The following is a 14424-nucleotide window of genomic DNA, read 5'->3' on the forward strand; positions in this document are numbered from 1 at the left end:
CTGCTTATTCTGATATGTTGCACTTGTTGCCCTGAACCTTCAATATTAGCTCTAGAGATTTAAACACATGAGGCAAACAGCTGCTCTCCTCTGCTCACACAAGCTAGATCAAAATGCCTTCTTCTCTGTCTCCCTTGCTCTTTTTTTTTTTTTTTTTTTTTTTTAAAGCAAATTGCTATAACTCAAGTATTTCTTGAGTTGACGGTTTCAGGGCAAAATTCTGCTCTGTGATCATCGCTGCAGATTTCTCCAGCGCATACACCTCTGGGCTGGTGCACAAGGAGCACCAGAGAGCCTCACCACGCTGACTAAGGAAACTCTGCTGCAAGGATTAAAATGAAAAAAAAGTCACAGCAGTTCAGCTGATATGTAGATGTGTGTATGATTTAAATTTCAACATTAAACATTTAAACACACTTGTGTTACAATGAAAAAAAAGTATGCATTCTTTGAGAGAAGAGCTTCTTTTAACCTAGAAGAGTGTTGATATATGGTACTTTTTCCTTCCCGTTTTTTCAACATACTTGTTGCCAAGTGTGAACACAAAGGGACAAGCTGAAATAGGTGTCTGGCAGGCTCTTCCCCGCGCAATGCTGAGAGCCACCAGCCCTGCTGCTGTCGTTCAGCCCCGTCGCCTCCAGGCAGCCCGAGCGCAGCCCCGCGGCCGAGGCAGCCTTAGGCGTGAGGGCTGCTCCGGTCCGTGGAAGTTCAAAATGGGATACGTCCTATTTAGAATGTAGAGAGCGACTAAATATGACAACCATCTGATGTATGAAAATTATTCACAACCAAAAACAGACAGTCTGGAAATAGCTGGGATGACTTCATTTAGACAGAATTACCCGAATCTGTTTCTAATATACACAGTACACATAATAAATTTCTACAATATGACAAGGAAAACAAACTTAATAAAAGTTCCTGATCTTTTGTTACACAAGCAAGCTATAGCCATGATATGTTTATAATATTTTGCCCATGATCTCACAGCTCAGAAACAAAAGCTAAGCAACGCACCAAACAGTCCCTAGGTATGACTTCACCTCCCCGCGACCGTAATTACACGGATGCGCACACTGCCCCAGCCTTCCTCCTCCCACCGCCATTGCCGCGGCCACCTCCGACAACTCCTTGCAGTGCTGCTTTTGACTAATCGTTTCCTTTTCTCCTTCTCGCAGGCACCATTTCACTTGGGAAGCTGCAGATTTCTATTACGAGAGTTTGTTTTTTCCAATTACACCAGGACTCATCTGAACGGTAAGAGATTTTTAGCCTGTTTCCTTCACTCCTGGTTATTTGACAAGTGCTTGAAAACCCTGTTATAAACAATATCTGCAGGAAAACAGACGATGTCTTACGATCACAGAAGGTAATTTTTTCAAGAAGCAAACTTTTTGAGCATTTCCCAGATGCACCGCGTCAATCTTGCTGCGTTCTCCTATCTCAGCTGGTTTCCCAGCCCAGGCACGGTGCCAGGCGGGCCGGACTGCCCCTCGTTGTCACTTCTGTTCGATGGCACTTGCACCCACTGCTGTTATTCCAGGCTTCAGGAAATTTTCTAACCGCTGGACAGGCTCCAGTGCTGCGCACTAATAAGTTGCAGATTGGAGAGCTCGGAGAGCGCGCGCGCATGTGTGTGTGTGTCAGAGCAGTGCCACGGTTTGTAGGAGGAGGGGGGAAAAAACAGTAGTTCAAAAATGCTGCCTACTCAAATTGACAGAAAAGTGACCTCTGCACTTCATCAGAAATTCCTGCAGACTTACAAAATAAAGGAGTTTGCTTTTATCACACACAGTAAGACTCATATGGAAAAATGGAAACACTACATCACTTGACCTCAGGATGCCCCCTTTTCAACCACGGATGAACATTATGTATAAAAATTGTAAATCAATTTGAGATGTATTAAAAGAGATTCTCTTTTTCTGTATTAAAGGTAATACCTTTTAATCTCTAGATTTATTTTGTAATGTAGGCTAAATGAGGAAGACTTAATTTCTGTAACCGAGTTTTGTTACTCTTAAGTCTATTTAGCATCTCTGCGTGGTGTTCACATAATTTCCTACACTTTGCTTGCATCAGGAAATAATGAGCAAGCATCACTTACCCAACACTGAGTCACAAATATTTGCCTACATTAACAGAGCATTAAGAGCCATTTCAAACAACCTAAGGAAATTGTGTTAGCCTTTAAACTGTGATTCACTGCTTAGAGAAATTAAGAAACTTTCCTCTTTTAAAGGCAAAAATCAGCTGTGCAACCTCCTTGCAATATCATTAGGTCCTCGAGCAGACTTTCCTCTCAGAGATCCCAACACAATAGATTTCTTCACTTAATGAAATTACTTTTGAAATTTTCCTACACTCAGTGTTGGGTACTTTGAAATTTCAATCTTTTCACATCCTTGAACTCTCATCAACATTTTTTTCCAGACTGTGTCAATAAAATTGATTACTTGCAGTTCTGAATTCTGTTCTGCACATGGAAATAAAACAATTTGTTTTAAAGTATTTTCTGAAGAAAGCAGAACTTGGCAATCAGATCTACTAGATCAAAAAAGACACACCGGGGGAAAAAAAAAAAAAAAAAGGACAAACCAACTAACCGAGCCTTCCCTACAAAAACGGAAAGAAAAAGGAACCTCTCCAGCAAACAAAAGAAAAGCGATGTCCTGATTTTATCACAGCAGCAGTGGCAGCTAAATTCCTGACGTACACATCATCAGCCTCACCGTTGTTCTCCTGATTGATTTATCTCCCGGTCAGATATGAACGATCTTTTCGGATCATTAATATGTTCATTAATTTGTTATCAATTCCAACTCGCTGTACTTAAATCGCTCTGTACCATGGCTCAAAAGTGCCTTGACAGCTTTGCTGCAATCACGCTCGTAAGGACCCCTGACTACACAGTTGTTGAGATGCCTCATACCTACAACCAATCTGTTGCTTTTACAAGTTTAATCTAGGTATTAAGGAGCTGATTGTGGAACCATGTCGATATAACATCTTCAACCCAGCTGTACATCATATAAACCGCTATAGGAGGGGGGCAGGCTCCCATGATTCCTAGCAATAGTGCATACCTTTAACTCCCTGATCTGTAATACTACAAAATACGGCTCTCATTTCTTCCCAAGCACAAGTGGACTAGCAGCAAGGGTCCAACAGTGTTATTCCTAATTACCTTTTTTCACTCTTGATCCTGTGGCGCTCATAATTAGTTACCTGGGGCTGCAATCCAATTTGAAGTGATGACAAGAAAGTGATCCATGAAAAAGTAATAAGTTAAATCCAATTTCAGCCTTCCTCTAATTAAATGCACATGGAACTAATGACTCAAACCCTACCATTTCAGTGATAATGGTAATTAGCGAGGTGGGAGTCACTCTCTTTTTTCAACACTGTAGGTGTAAACCACAAGGTAAAATGGCAGGAGCACTCTTAATTACATGTGTCATTTTGTCAGCAATTTACACAGTTCTGACCAGTCAGGAATGTTTCATTTGTTTTCCCCTTCCACGATGTAGCTATAACACCCAGGCCATGCTCGGGCACAGCGAGCCCTCTTACCTGGCAACCTGGTCAGGAATCCCCTTTTTTAAAAGGTAAACGCTTCATGTAAAAGCAGAAACGTGCTGGAAAATCTTTTTTGGGGTGCTCTGGCAGGACAGAGAGCCAGAGGACGCCAGCTCCTCTACAGCACGCAGACGCCGGGCCTACAGGCCCCATGGAGCCTGGCACCCGAAGGGCCCTGAGGAGCTCCCCACTCCGACCTCAGACAAGCCACTCGATGTCCCCTGCCTCCATCTGCACGGTTGTGAGAGAAGAGCCGTATTTGCTCACATTTCTCACACTGCCAGCTCTCACCGTGGCTGGTTTCCTAGAAGCCACCGTTTTTTGGAATCGTGTATTTCCAGCACTATCATAGGCAGAAAAACAAGTGTGTCTGTCACCTTTCTGCTCAGGTTGAAAAGCTGGAAAATCTGAATACTCGAGGTTTTAAAAAATCTAAAAGGGTGGCAAAAAAAGGCCTCCAGGTTTCACTGAAAAAAAAACCACAATAACAACAAAAAAAAAAACCCTTAGCATCAAAATTTTCAAGCTGATCGTGTAATTTTGAGGACCTGACTCAGATTTTGTTACGTTTTGGGGTTGATGATATTAGCACTTCACAGGCATATTCCAAGGACTGACTAATACCTATAATTGGGCTTAGGAGGAAAAATAAAGAGCTAAAGGTCCTTCAGCAGAAACCAGCAAAGCTCAGCTCAACTTTGCTTTATATCTAAAGTCAAAAGAAAAAAAAAAAGGACTCAAGTAAAATTTTCATAGGCGAACTATTTAAGTGCTGCAGAAGTGAAATCTCAACCCAACTAGAGTTGGTGGCAGAATTTCCACTGCCTTGACTGAGGCCAAACTCAGACAAACTCACGTGTTTGTGAAACAGATACTCATACAAATACAATAAATATGCTTGCAAATGTTTTTCCCCTTCCAAATCATCTGCTGAGGCATAATTTCTCTACCAGTTGTTCAATTTACTGCTATGTAAAAAGGTACAACGTGCGTAAAACCCGAGGCTACGTACCCTGTTCCTTCTGTGCTCCAAGTGAAACAGAGTACCCTTCCCTTCACCTTTCAGTGTTAAGTACGTTTCCAAGTGAACACTTTCTAATTTCATAAAAAACAGTAATTGCCCAAAACAACAAGCTACAGCAGATTACCCTGCTCTTGTGATTTTTCCTCTTCCTCTTATCTATCTCTTGCTCAAGATACTGAAAAGAAATATAGGATATTGCAGCATGCAAATTAAATTCTACAAAAGCCCAGCCAAAAGCCTGCTTTAAAAAGCACCAGTATGCAAAGGCGAAGACAGCTCTGTCCCCTCCGCCTCCCCCAGTCTCACCCTGAAAACCTGAAAGAAACCCAAATTCTTTCCTTGGCCATGACTTAAAGGGAAGATTTATTTTCTGTTTTGTCAACAGAAAACGAAAGTTTCCATCTTAGTAATTTCATTATTTCTTCTCTCCAAACACACACAGGTTACTCTAAAACAACAAATCTCATTTAATCACATAAAAAAGTCAAGTGATCGGTTTCAATTGCAAGATACTGACTTGGACGTCCTAAATCTGTTTTCAGTCCAGTAACCAACAGCTCAATGCAACACACAACATTTACGTCTTTAAAAAAAATTGTATTTTTAGTATTGCCAAAACACACATGCACTTTTACTTTCTTGGGAGAAAATGTGTCTCTTGATTTGTTTCCAATCTGTGTGTTCCTGCCAACAACTAAAATGCTTGAAAAACGAAAATGAATAATCGTTAAGAGCATCAGCAATTAAAGCTGCAAATTTTAATCAATACATCTATTAATACAAAGACGTATTTATCTTGGCCAGGAAAAATGTGCAAATTCTCAAAAACCTAAGCATACCTGGCCTGCTAAATTATTTGTTTTACAGTTTCAAGGAGATCTAACATCTATGGCAAATATATTATCAACTGTGCGTTAGCCTTTTTCCACTTCAAGTGATTTTTGTAGGTTTGATATTTCTTATATTCTTTTCCCAATTGCTGTTACTAAATCCATTCCTTAACTTTCAATTTTCTTTTGTTTGTGTCATCAGGCTGTGAAACTGGAGGTCACTGCCAAATATAAAGCACAGCAGTGTGAGATAGGCTCAAAATGTGAGTCATCGTGTATTTGGAGATTTATTTTTTTCAACTATCAGCAGAGCACATCTCTACTCCTGCGTCCAAGTTCTTATAGCTATGTATCTCGAAATTTGCTAAAAGCAGATCTCCAGGTACCGTTATCAAGGTCAAGAGGTCCCAAAGACGATGGCCGGAGCCCATTGTCACGTAAATGCCATTCAAGGCACCCCGCCCCAGCAAGGCCACAGGATGCCAGCACGTATTTAAGCACCGTGGCTATTTGATCAGTGAATAAAGAGGGAATATAGGAAATTATCCACGAGGCGATAACAGATTAGCTACACAGCTATACTAGATTAATTCTCCACACCTGTTTGTGCCAGTTGGGTTTACATGACAAAGCTTGCCAACCAGCGTTAAATGGCTGAGCCCGCGACGGACGGGGCTCTCCCCACGCCACGCTCCAGCACCGCGGCCCCACAGGGCCCCGGGGCCATCTTACTGGGAGAACCGACCCTGGGTGAAGGGCATCCCGTCCCTGGCGTCACACAAACACAGCTCCCCACCACACATGGCATGGAGCTTCTCACTGGAGCTGGCCAAGCACAGGAGACGGCAGAGTTAGGTGATGGCTACGGTGTTCTTGCTATGCACAAAGTCTGTTTGTCGGGAAAAAATACAGATCTGCTAACTGCTGGGGCTGTCCAGCGAGACCGATATATATTAACGACGTGCAAAAACGGCTTGGTTCATTATTCAAGCAAATTTTCGAAAAATGGGCGCGTTTCCACCACCCTCGGTATTTATTCTACATACTGTCAGAACGGGTATTGCCTCGTCAGCGCGGTGTGATCAGACGTCGGGGCTGTGGGTGTTTGTGTGTGTGCAGTTTTACTCAAAAATCCTAACCCAAGCGTCGTGATTTCCTTTCAGTCATACATCGCATTCTACGGATGCACTCGAGGTCTGTTATATTCAAGAGGACTTCCAGTACGTTTAAGACCGCAAAAGCTCCAGGAGTGAGGAGAAAAAAAAAAAAAAAAAGACTGGGCAGTCATTTGAATCAGTGAGTGACAGGCTGGGCCAGCTCTCTGTATACATTAATAAATTAGAATTTTAATTGTGTCTCTGACTGCAGGAGCTGCTCCAGTACTTTAATACGTACCAACAATTGGCTATGTTATGGAATCCGCGATGTGGCCTTCACTGTTGACCTCTGCAACACAATTCCCAGTCTGACTACGGAAACTGTTTGGTTTGATCCTTTCAACTTATTTGAATCCTGACAAATAAGCTCACAGCTGAAAGGTCAACACAGTCATATTTCATCCTCTGGAGCTATTCTTAAGACATCTGCACAACAAAGCACTTCTTTTAGTACCTGACACTGGACCTAGCCAGCACAATCTCTCATTAAAAATGTCCCCAGTGGAAGAGTCTATTAAAAGGCATATGGATCAGCTATGGATTTACCAAATAAAATATTTTTGAAAGCATTAATGTAACAGTTTGGATTATGGCACTCTACACTGCCAATAAAACGTATATTTGCCCAGTGACAAAATGCTTCATACTTTCCAAAAGAATAATAGCTCAGCTATAAAGTGTGAGGTGTTGTCCAGCAGCCTGAGCACGGGGGTGGGAGCCAGGAACTCATGAATCTTAATCCTACCTCTAAAACCAATTCCCTCTGTGATCCTAAGCAAGTCACTTAACCTGCTTCCCTCAGTTTCCCTGTCCAGAACTGGGATAATGCTACTTACTTATCAGACTTTCCTTCTGGGGATGTTTTGGAGATCAGTATTTGCAGAATGCTTTGAAGATGAAATCACTACACAAAAGCTAGAAGTTGCCCTCGCCGGGCCAAGGGCTGCAGTTAATAGATATTCCTCACTTAGGCAAAACTCCCCTTGAAGTCACGGTGAGCTTTATTTGTGTAAGGACCACAGGATCAGGTCCTCTAGCTTGACTGTCAAGGCCTTTAGTGATTTTAGCTTTACCTTCCATCTTCTACTACATATTTAAAGAGTCTAGGATCTGTATTTCTGGAGGAAAATAATCTGAAGCACATATAAAAGGAAAGAGAGGCAGCAATGCTGTCAGGGAACTCATGGTGATAGTATATCAAACTAAAAAAAAAAATCAGAAAGAGCAAAACAGACATGAATTTGACAATGTGCTATGACAACAACTGAAAAAAAAAAAAAAGAAAGAATTTGGGGCTACAGAGGCTGAAGCATCAGATATAGAACAGCAAGATAAGATAAATGTCCCAGCTACAGGGTTCTGTATGACTGCAACTGAGCTGCTGTGTTCAGTAACTTATTATCAAAACCAGAGTGACACGCTGCAATTGCAAAGAGTGCAATAATAAAAGCAATAACCAGCTGCAAGCCAGCAAAGTGGTCAAGGGTCTAGAAGTGCTGGTTTACGAAACATATAAAGAACTAGATACATACAATTTGCCAAAACTGGCAAGTACATGTTAGTATCTCAGATGTTTGAGGAGTGTGAACACGAGGCAAGGCAAGGGACTGACTCAGTATTTATACAAGCGGTATTACTTGGAGCAAGAGGATGGAATTAAAGTGGAAAGTTCCTGAGTGTGTGCTTTGTTATGGAAAACCGTCTGAAGGAAAATAATAGCGGTCCCACCATCACTTGGGATTTCTAACACTAGAACAGCAACAGAAAAAAAGGAAAATGTGATACATGATCTAATAGTTCTTCCTTGTCTTTAACTCCTGTGATTTATCCCACAAGACTAGCAGAATGTACTCCAAAGCCACATATGTGTGCATACATCTTCTGTTTGGGAGTGCTATATTGGTTTTAGCTTTCTGAATTCATAACAGCGCAAAGCCTGATAATATTTGGATTTTATTTCTGAAGATGTCCATAAATCAGCAGACAATAAAAGGGAAAAAAAAACCACATTGATGACATCCTAATATTTTCCCAATATCCTTGACACAGCAAATCAACAGTCTGAGTGAACACAGACTACACACTGAACAGCAATCAAACAGAAATGTTAATGCAAATCTCCTATGCGCACTGACACTATAACAAAAGCTATTCCATTTTGTAATAATCCGAGCCCACTAGATGCTAAGTACACGCTCCAGATTTGTAAATATGTCGTGGGTAGGATTTTCAAGAGCACCTAGCTCTGTTCCCCACTCCGCTCCTGCTTACACGAGCCACAGCTGCTCTGTGCACTTCCCCCTGGAGGAAACTGGTTCAAAACCAAGCGCTCCTGCAGGTCCCATGCCAATGCTCACAAAGGGGAGCATCCACACACCTTTCACTAGCAAGAGCCCCCCACAAAGGACGTCAGCTTCCCTTACCTGAAGGGCTGGCTGTTTGTCATTCCTCTTCGGAGACTTTAATCCACTAACTTGCTGCTGCTGCTGCTGCTGCTGCTGTTGCTGCTGCTGCTGTTGCAGTAGAAGTTGCCGTGCCACCTGGAGAGCCTGTGAGGAAAGAGTGGGGAAAATTGAGTTTGCAGCAGACAGGAGGTGGGGAGCTACAGGCACAGCGTATGGTCAAGACACCCCTTTGGTAACATGGGGTACCGCTCCGCTCCCAAAGCACGTCCACGGAGGAAATCCCAAAGCAGTGGCTTTCAGGAAACCAATCTTTGCACTCGCACACAACGGGGTGATATCCACCCAATGCAATTCCCACTTTGACTATGGACAAAAACAGCAGCACGTCCAGTTCAGCTTCCATGTGTGAACGTGGAGTAACTGCCGAGATCCCGGTGGTGACCACCGCCGGGTTATTTGGGCCCTCTGCCTCGAGCTGCACATAGCCCCGTTTGCTCCCAGGCAGCCTCACGTACTAATTTTTGCGCTTATGCACTCCTTTTCTCCAGGGGTCAGTTCTGGTTTACAGAAGAGGGCAGTCGTATAGCACGGTCTGCTCTCCTGAGCACCGCAGGAAGGCAGAGAAGTTTCTGGAAAGCTATGGCAGGAGAGCTATGGGTGAGCAGCAAAGGGACCATGCAGAGCTACGGGACGAAGGGGCAAGGGACACGGTGCCTGAAGAGCCAGCGAAGCATCACGTGGTGGTGGATCACTGCAAACTTCTTTGCAAAGTGAGGGAAAAGCAGCCCTGGGCACTGGAGCCAGCTGCTCTGCAAGGCCCTATTTCTTCATCGAGTGGGGAGAAGACAGCACAAGGAGGTGAAACCCAGGGGAAAGCAGGAACGGGAGCGAGTACCTCCTCCTCAGCCCCGAGCCAGGGGACTGGAAGAAGAGGCTGGTCCCTGCACAGTGGGCTGCGGCACAGCTGAGGCTCAGCTGGCGAGACCCCAGCCCGCGGCTCCTGAAGGATTCACCAGCACCGGACTCGGGCTTTCTTGGTCTCCTTGGAGACGTTCAGTACATGTGTAGGTGGCAAAGTGGGAAGGCTGAAGACTTCATTAATGTAAAACAAGAAAAATAGTCCCTTTGCAAGATGCCTACATGGAAGGAGGGAAAAAACCTTCCCCGCTCCTACCGTGTATGCTCTCCGAGTGATTTAATTAATACCTATTTAATTAAGGAGTCAGATACGCTTCGGGTTTCACTCGCTTCTCCAAGTTGCCAAGTGTTTCATCTCCGTGCCGAGCAGCCGGGCAAGGCTTGACACTGAGGATAACGCGCGTGCTGGAGGGACGGTGGGCTTGGGGCTGCCACCCCGCAGTAAGGCCCGGCTGCTGCACGGCCTGCACCATGGCTCGCTTCCCAGGGGACGTCGGCAGCCCGGGGGCCGAGGGACGGCCGCTGGTGGCCAGCCCGCCAGGGCAAGCACGAGAAGAGGCCTTCCAGCGCCCCAGGAACTCGCCCTCACTTCAGAAGTGATAACAAGCCTCCACTGGACCAGAAAACCCCGTAAGCGCGGATGTGATGTCCAGCAGGGCTTGGTGCGACCAAGGTAAAATCAGATCGTGCGTTTGCAGCCGGAGAGCCGAAGCTCGGCACCCGCAGCACCCGCAGCACAGCATGGAGACAGGGCACAAAGACCCTCCGGCCCCAGAGCCTACCGGGTACAAAAAGGCAACAAAGGAAACCTTTATGCACAAAGTGCTCAGTACGGCTAAAATATATACGTATAATTTCTATTGAATTAGCTTCTTTAGCTGTTAAAGCATCTTCAAGGGTGAGCAGAGGCAGCAGAAAAATATCCTCGAAGATTTAAAGGGATGGGCAACAAACAGTCACCTACTTAACAGGGGTGTTGTATGGCTTATTTAATTAATGAATACTTGTAAAGCACTCTGAGTTGCTCAGACAAGAAGCGCTATACAGTACAAGCGCAACATATTATTATATATTATTAAGACTGGCTCTGCCAAAGAATAATTCCAGGTAAATGTGCAATCAAATGATCATTTTAGTTCCCAGTAATTAGATTCAATAGGCCAAAAAAAACCACGGAAGCCTTTCTTTAATCATACACTAAACAATCAGAACATCCCTAACCTTTCAAGCTACAGCCTTTTTGAACAAAACATCATCAACTTATAGATATTATTCCAAAAAGAACCAGCCACCATATGTGTTGTCTCTTTGAAATACAGTTGCTATAGCAGACCCTGCATGCATTTCATGTGATATGATCATATTCTATCCGTTCTGGCAGCTGAGAGGTTGCACAACTAAAATTGGCTGCCAGAAATTTTTGAAGATTCCCAGAACAAGTAGCTGTGCAAGAAATGCCTGGTTTCTACTGGAGCTGGCTGCGAGCTCCGTGCAGCCCGGCGGGACGGCCGCCGCCACCACGAGCCCTTTGGCGCTCGTCCCGATGCCCACGGGGGGCTCTGCCCGCCGCCGAGGCTCCCGGGGGGCGCAGGCAGCGCTCTGCCCCAGCTCCAGTCCCACCCGCACCCATGCAGAGTCGGACGTAGTGGCTGGAGGGAGCATCGCGGACTGGCAGGGCCAGCATCAGGAGGACGAGAGAGGTGCAGGTGCGGGTGAGACGGCGCTAAGCTGGCAGCTCAGCAGATCGCAGCCTGAAGCGGCATTTCCCGTGCCTTCGCTCTCAAGATTTTGCTCTTCCGCTTATAAATAACCGGCAGCAATAAAACCTAAGCATCAGATGAGCTTGGGTTTAAGATGCGGAAGGAAGGTTGTGTATAGCTCAGGTTGGTTCTTACTGCGTGCCTGCACCAAGCAGTCACTGCGCCTTTGGAGGGGTCCCGAGTCACTCTGCCTCTCTGCCCTTCCATGCTCGTCCCTTCCCACCTCGACACACTCACCCCGTCCCTCCAAAGCCTCACCAGCACCCCTTACACCTGACGGGGTGTGTGAAGGACGGCTAGCTCCTTCCAGGAAGCACTAGCCCTCTTTTCCCTTACATGCCGAGCACCTGAAGCTCATTTGGAGACCCTTTGTGCAATTAATTTGCCGATGCCGGTTCAAGCCCAGCGACACCTGCCCTCGTTACGGCGGCACATCCCAGTTAGGGCAAGCTGTGGAGAGCTGTGCGTGGCAGCGCGGTGCCTCCACGCCTCCCCCAGCTTCGTGCAGTGCCCGCGGCCGCCCCGAGCCCGGCTCCTGCTGCCTGGGGACCCCACCACGGCCACGCAGCCTGCTGGTGGGGATGCACGGGGAAATTAATTCGACAGCGAAGTCGGTCCCACAACCCTCATCAGCACGGAGATTCACGAGCAGGCCTGTACATTAATAAAGCTTCCTGTGGGAGTAGATGTTGCCTTTGATTTGCATGTGAATTCAACGCTAGTGAAAAGTGCCAGACTGTCAGACATGGAGACCAAAGTCTCTTATCTTTCCAAAAGCTTCTGTAGCAGTTTCCCCACATTTCCTTAATCATCTGCCTTGTCCTCAACTTACTGAACAGGCAGTAGAGAGTAAAGCTGGACTCGGTTCAACTCCTGCTGCTGCCAAGTCCTGAAACAAGGGTGCCAGGACTGTTTACCGCTAGCCAGCAGCTCTGCTAACGTGGCCCTCTCCTCGCGAGCGGGTGCTCCGACATCTCCAAGCTCTTCTCACACATCCCTCGTGACTGCATCCGAAACCTACACCACGTGCGTGCACTTCTGCAAGGGAACAATTGCTGGGGCAGCGGCACGGCAGCTCTGGCTTGTGCGTCCCGGCGGCTGTGGGATCGTTTGGGGACGGCAGGTAGGGATGCTGAGCGCCTCCGAAGCCGCACAGGCTCAGCACCCGTGCTGCTCCGAGTGCCTACAAGCCCCATCACAGCTGCGCCAGACTTTTGGAGCAAATACAGCCAGGTGCCAATCCCGGCCCCCAGCAGCTAATCACACCACATCGGCAATCATCGTTCTCTCTGCACAGCAATACAAATGGTAAATCTTCCCACTTACTGAAGGGAGAGAAAGAAAAGCATCCCCTGGCAAGCGCAGCTCCTGAGTGCCACAATTTTTGTGTAACTGCAAGACACAAACAATTTTTGGTCACTATCAACACGGATTTCAAAAGATGATTTCAGTAAAAGGCTCGCTACCAACCGAGCCATCTCGATTCTGCTCTGCGCTACATCTCAATGCAAGACGCAGTGAGTGAAGTCCTGAGCTGTTTTCTTATCCATTAGGAAATCGACCAGAGATAAGGAGATTTTCTTGCGTAAAACAGAACAGCAGAGAGGCGACTGAGATGCTGCATTTTTGAGACGTTATGCAAACTTGGAATGGTGTTCGGGAGCAAACATGGGGTGCCACCTAACCCAGGAAAAATGCTGACACCAAGTTCCCCATGCAACGAATCCAGCTTCTTTCACCCCAAGATGCTGCAGCCCCCGGAGCTGAGACACAGCAGCACCGAGGGGGAAGCCCCTCTGAGCCCTCTCTCCCTACGCTCAGGGAAGGAGCAGCCGCTCGCTGTTTCCCAACTACAGAAGCACCAGGAAAAAAAAAAAGAGAGAAGAAAAAAAAAAAGTGATACGTCTGAGATGACCAAGACAATTTTATTGCAAGATAGACAGAACGCGACTTGTTTGCCCAGCTGTTGTTTGCCCAGAACATCCGGCACTGTTATCACTGAAGTTACTGGTGTAATTTGACATTTTCACGCAAGCAATTCAATCTTTCAATTTCACCATCCTCTTAAGGCGAGTTCTGCTCCAAGGGGGAAAATGCAGCACTGCCTCTGCCTTCAAATGACCAGGAACTCCTGACTGGGGGCTGGGGGCTGGGAAAGAGAAACACACTGGAAAAAGAGGGTAGCACTTTAAAAATAGAGATGCTGCTTAAATGCCATATACTTGCTTACGGTAGTAGTACATAAGGAAAACAGTAACGAGATCCAGTCCTATGGAGCCTCTTGCTAACTTGTTCCACCGCTGGAGCCAGTGTAATAAGGCGGTGAGTCTCAAACTGTTTTTCCATCAGCCTACTTCTATTGAGGAGAAAGAGCTCAAGCCCCTCCCTTTCCATCTGCTGGAGCCGATATTAATATCAATCAGCTGCTAATGAAATACGAAGACTTGCAGCCGCTACGGCCTGCCTGCAACGCGAGGAGAAGCTGGTTTCTGCACCGGAGCTTCATCCCACCTGGGAGCACCGGAACAGCCAACACGGGGAAGAGTGGAGAGGTGCATGTTGGTGGTTGTGGGAAGACGAGCAGAAGACATGGGACTCTGCAGAAGACACAGGTGTACAGCGGAAGACACAGGACCCAGCAGAAGACATGGCACGCAGCAGAAATGCTGCCCTGCCCGACCCGTGCCCCACGGGTTCCCAGAGCAGTTTGCAGCGCTCAGCTGCCACCAGAACGCAGAACCGCGTGCTCAG

General features: G+C 46.2%; 1 protein-coding gene across 27 annotated transcripts in view; it reads right to left on the reverse strand.

Annotated features, from left to right (window-relative positions):
• The window catches only part of FOXP1 (forkhead box P1), a 370950-nt gene that overhangs the window by 101280 nt on the left and 255246 nt on the right, over positions 1–14424 (reverse strand). For all 27 annotated transcript variants that reach the window (XM_040568521.1, XM_040568515.1, XM_040568509.1 and 24 more), the window contains one exon: positions 9014–9139. In XM_040568521.1, the coding sequence (XP_040424455.1) occupies positions 9014–9139 (126 nt within the window). The remainder of the gene's footprint in view (positions 1–9013; positions 9140–14424) is intronic.

The sequence above is a fragment of the Cygnus olor genome, chromosome 10 (assembly GCF_009769625.2).
Source record: "Cygnus olor isolate bCygOlo1 chromosome 10, bCygOlo1.pri.v2, whole genome shotgun sequence".
In the NCBI taxonomy this organism is placed as follows: domain Eukaryota; kingdom Metazoa; phylum Chordata; class Aves; order Anseriformes; family Anatidae; genus Cygnus; species Cygnus olor.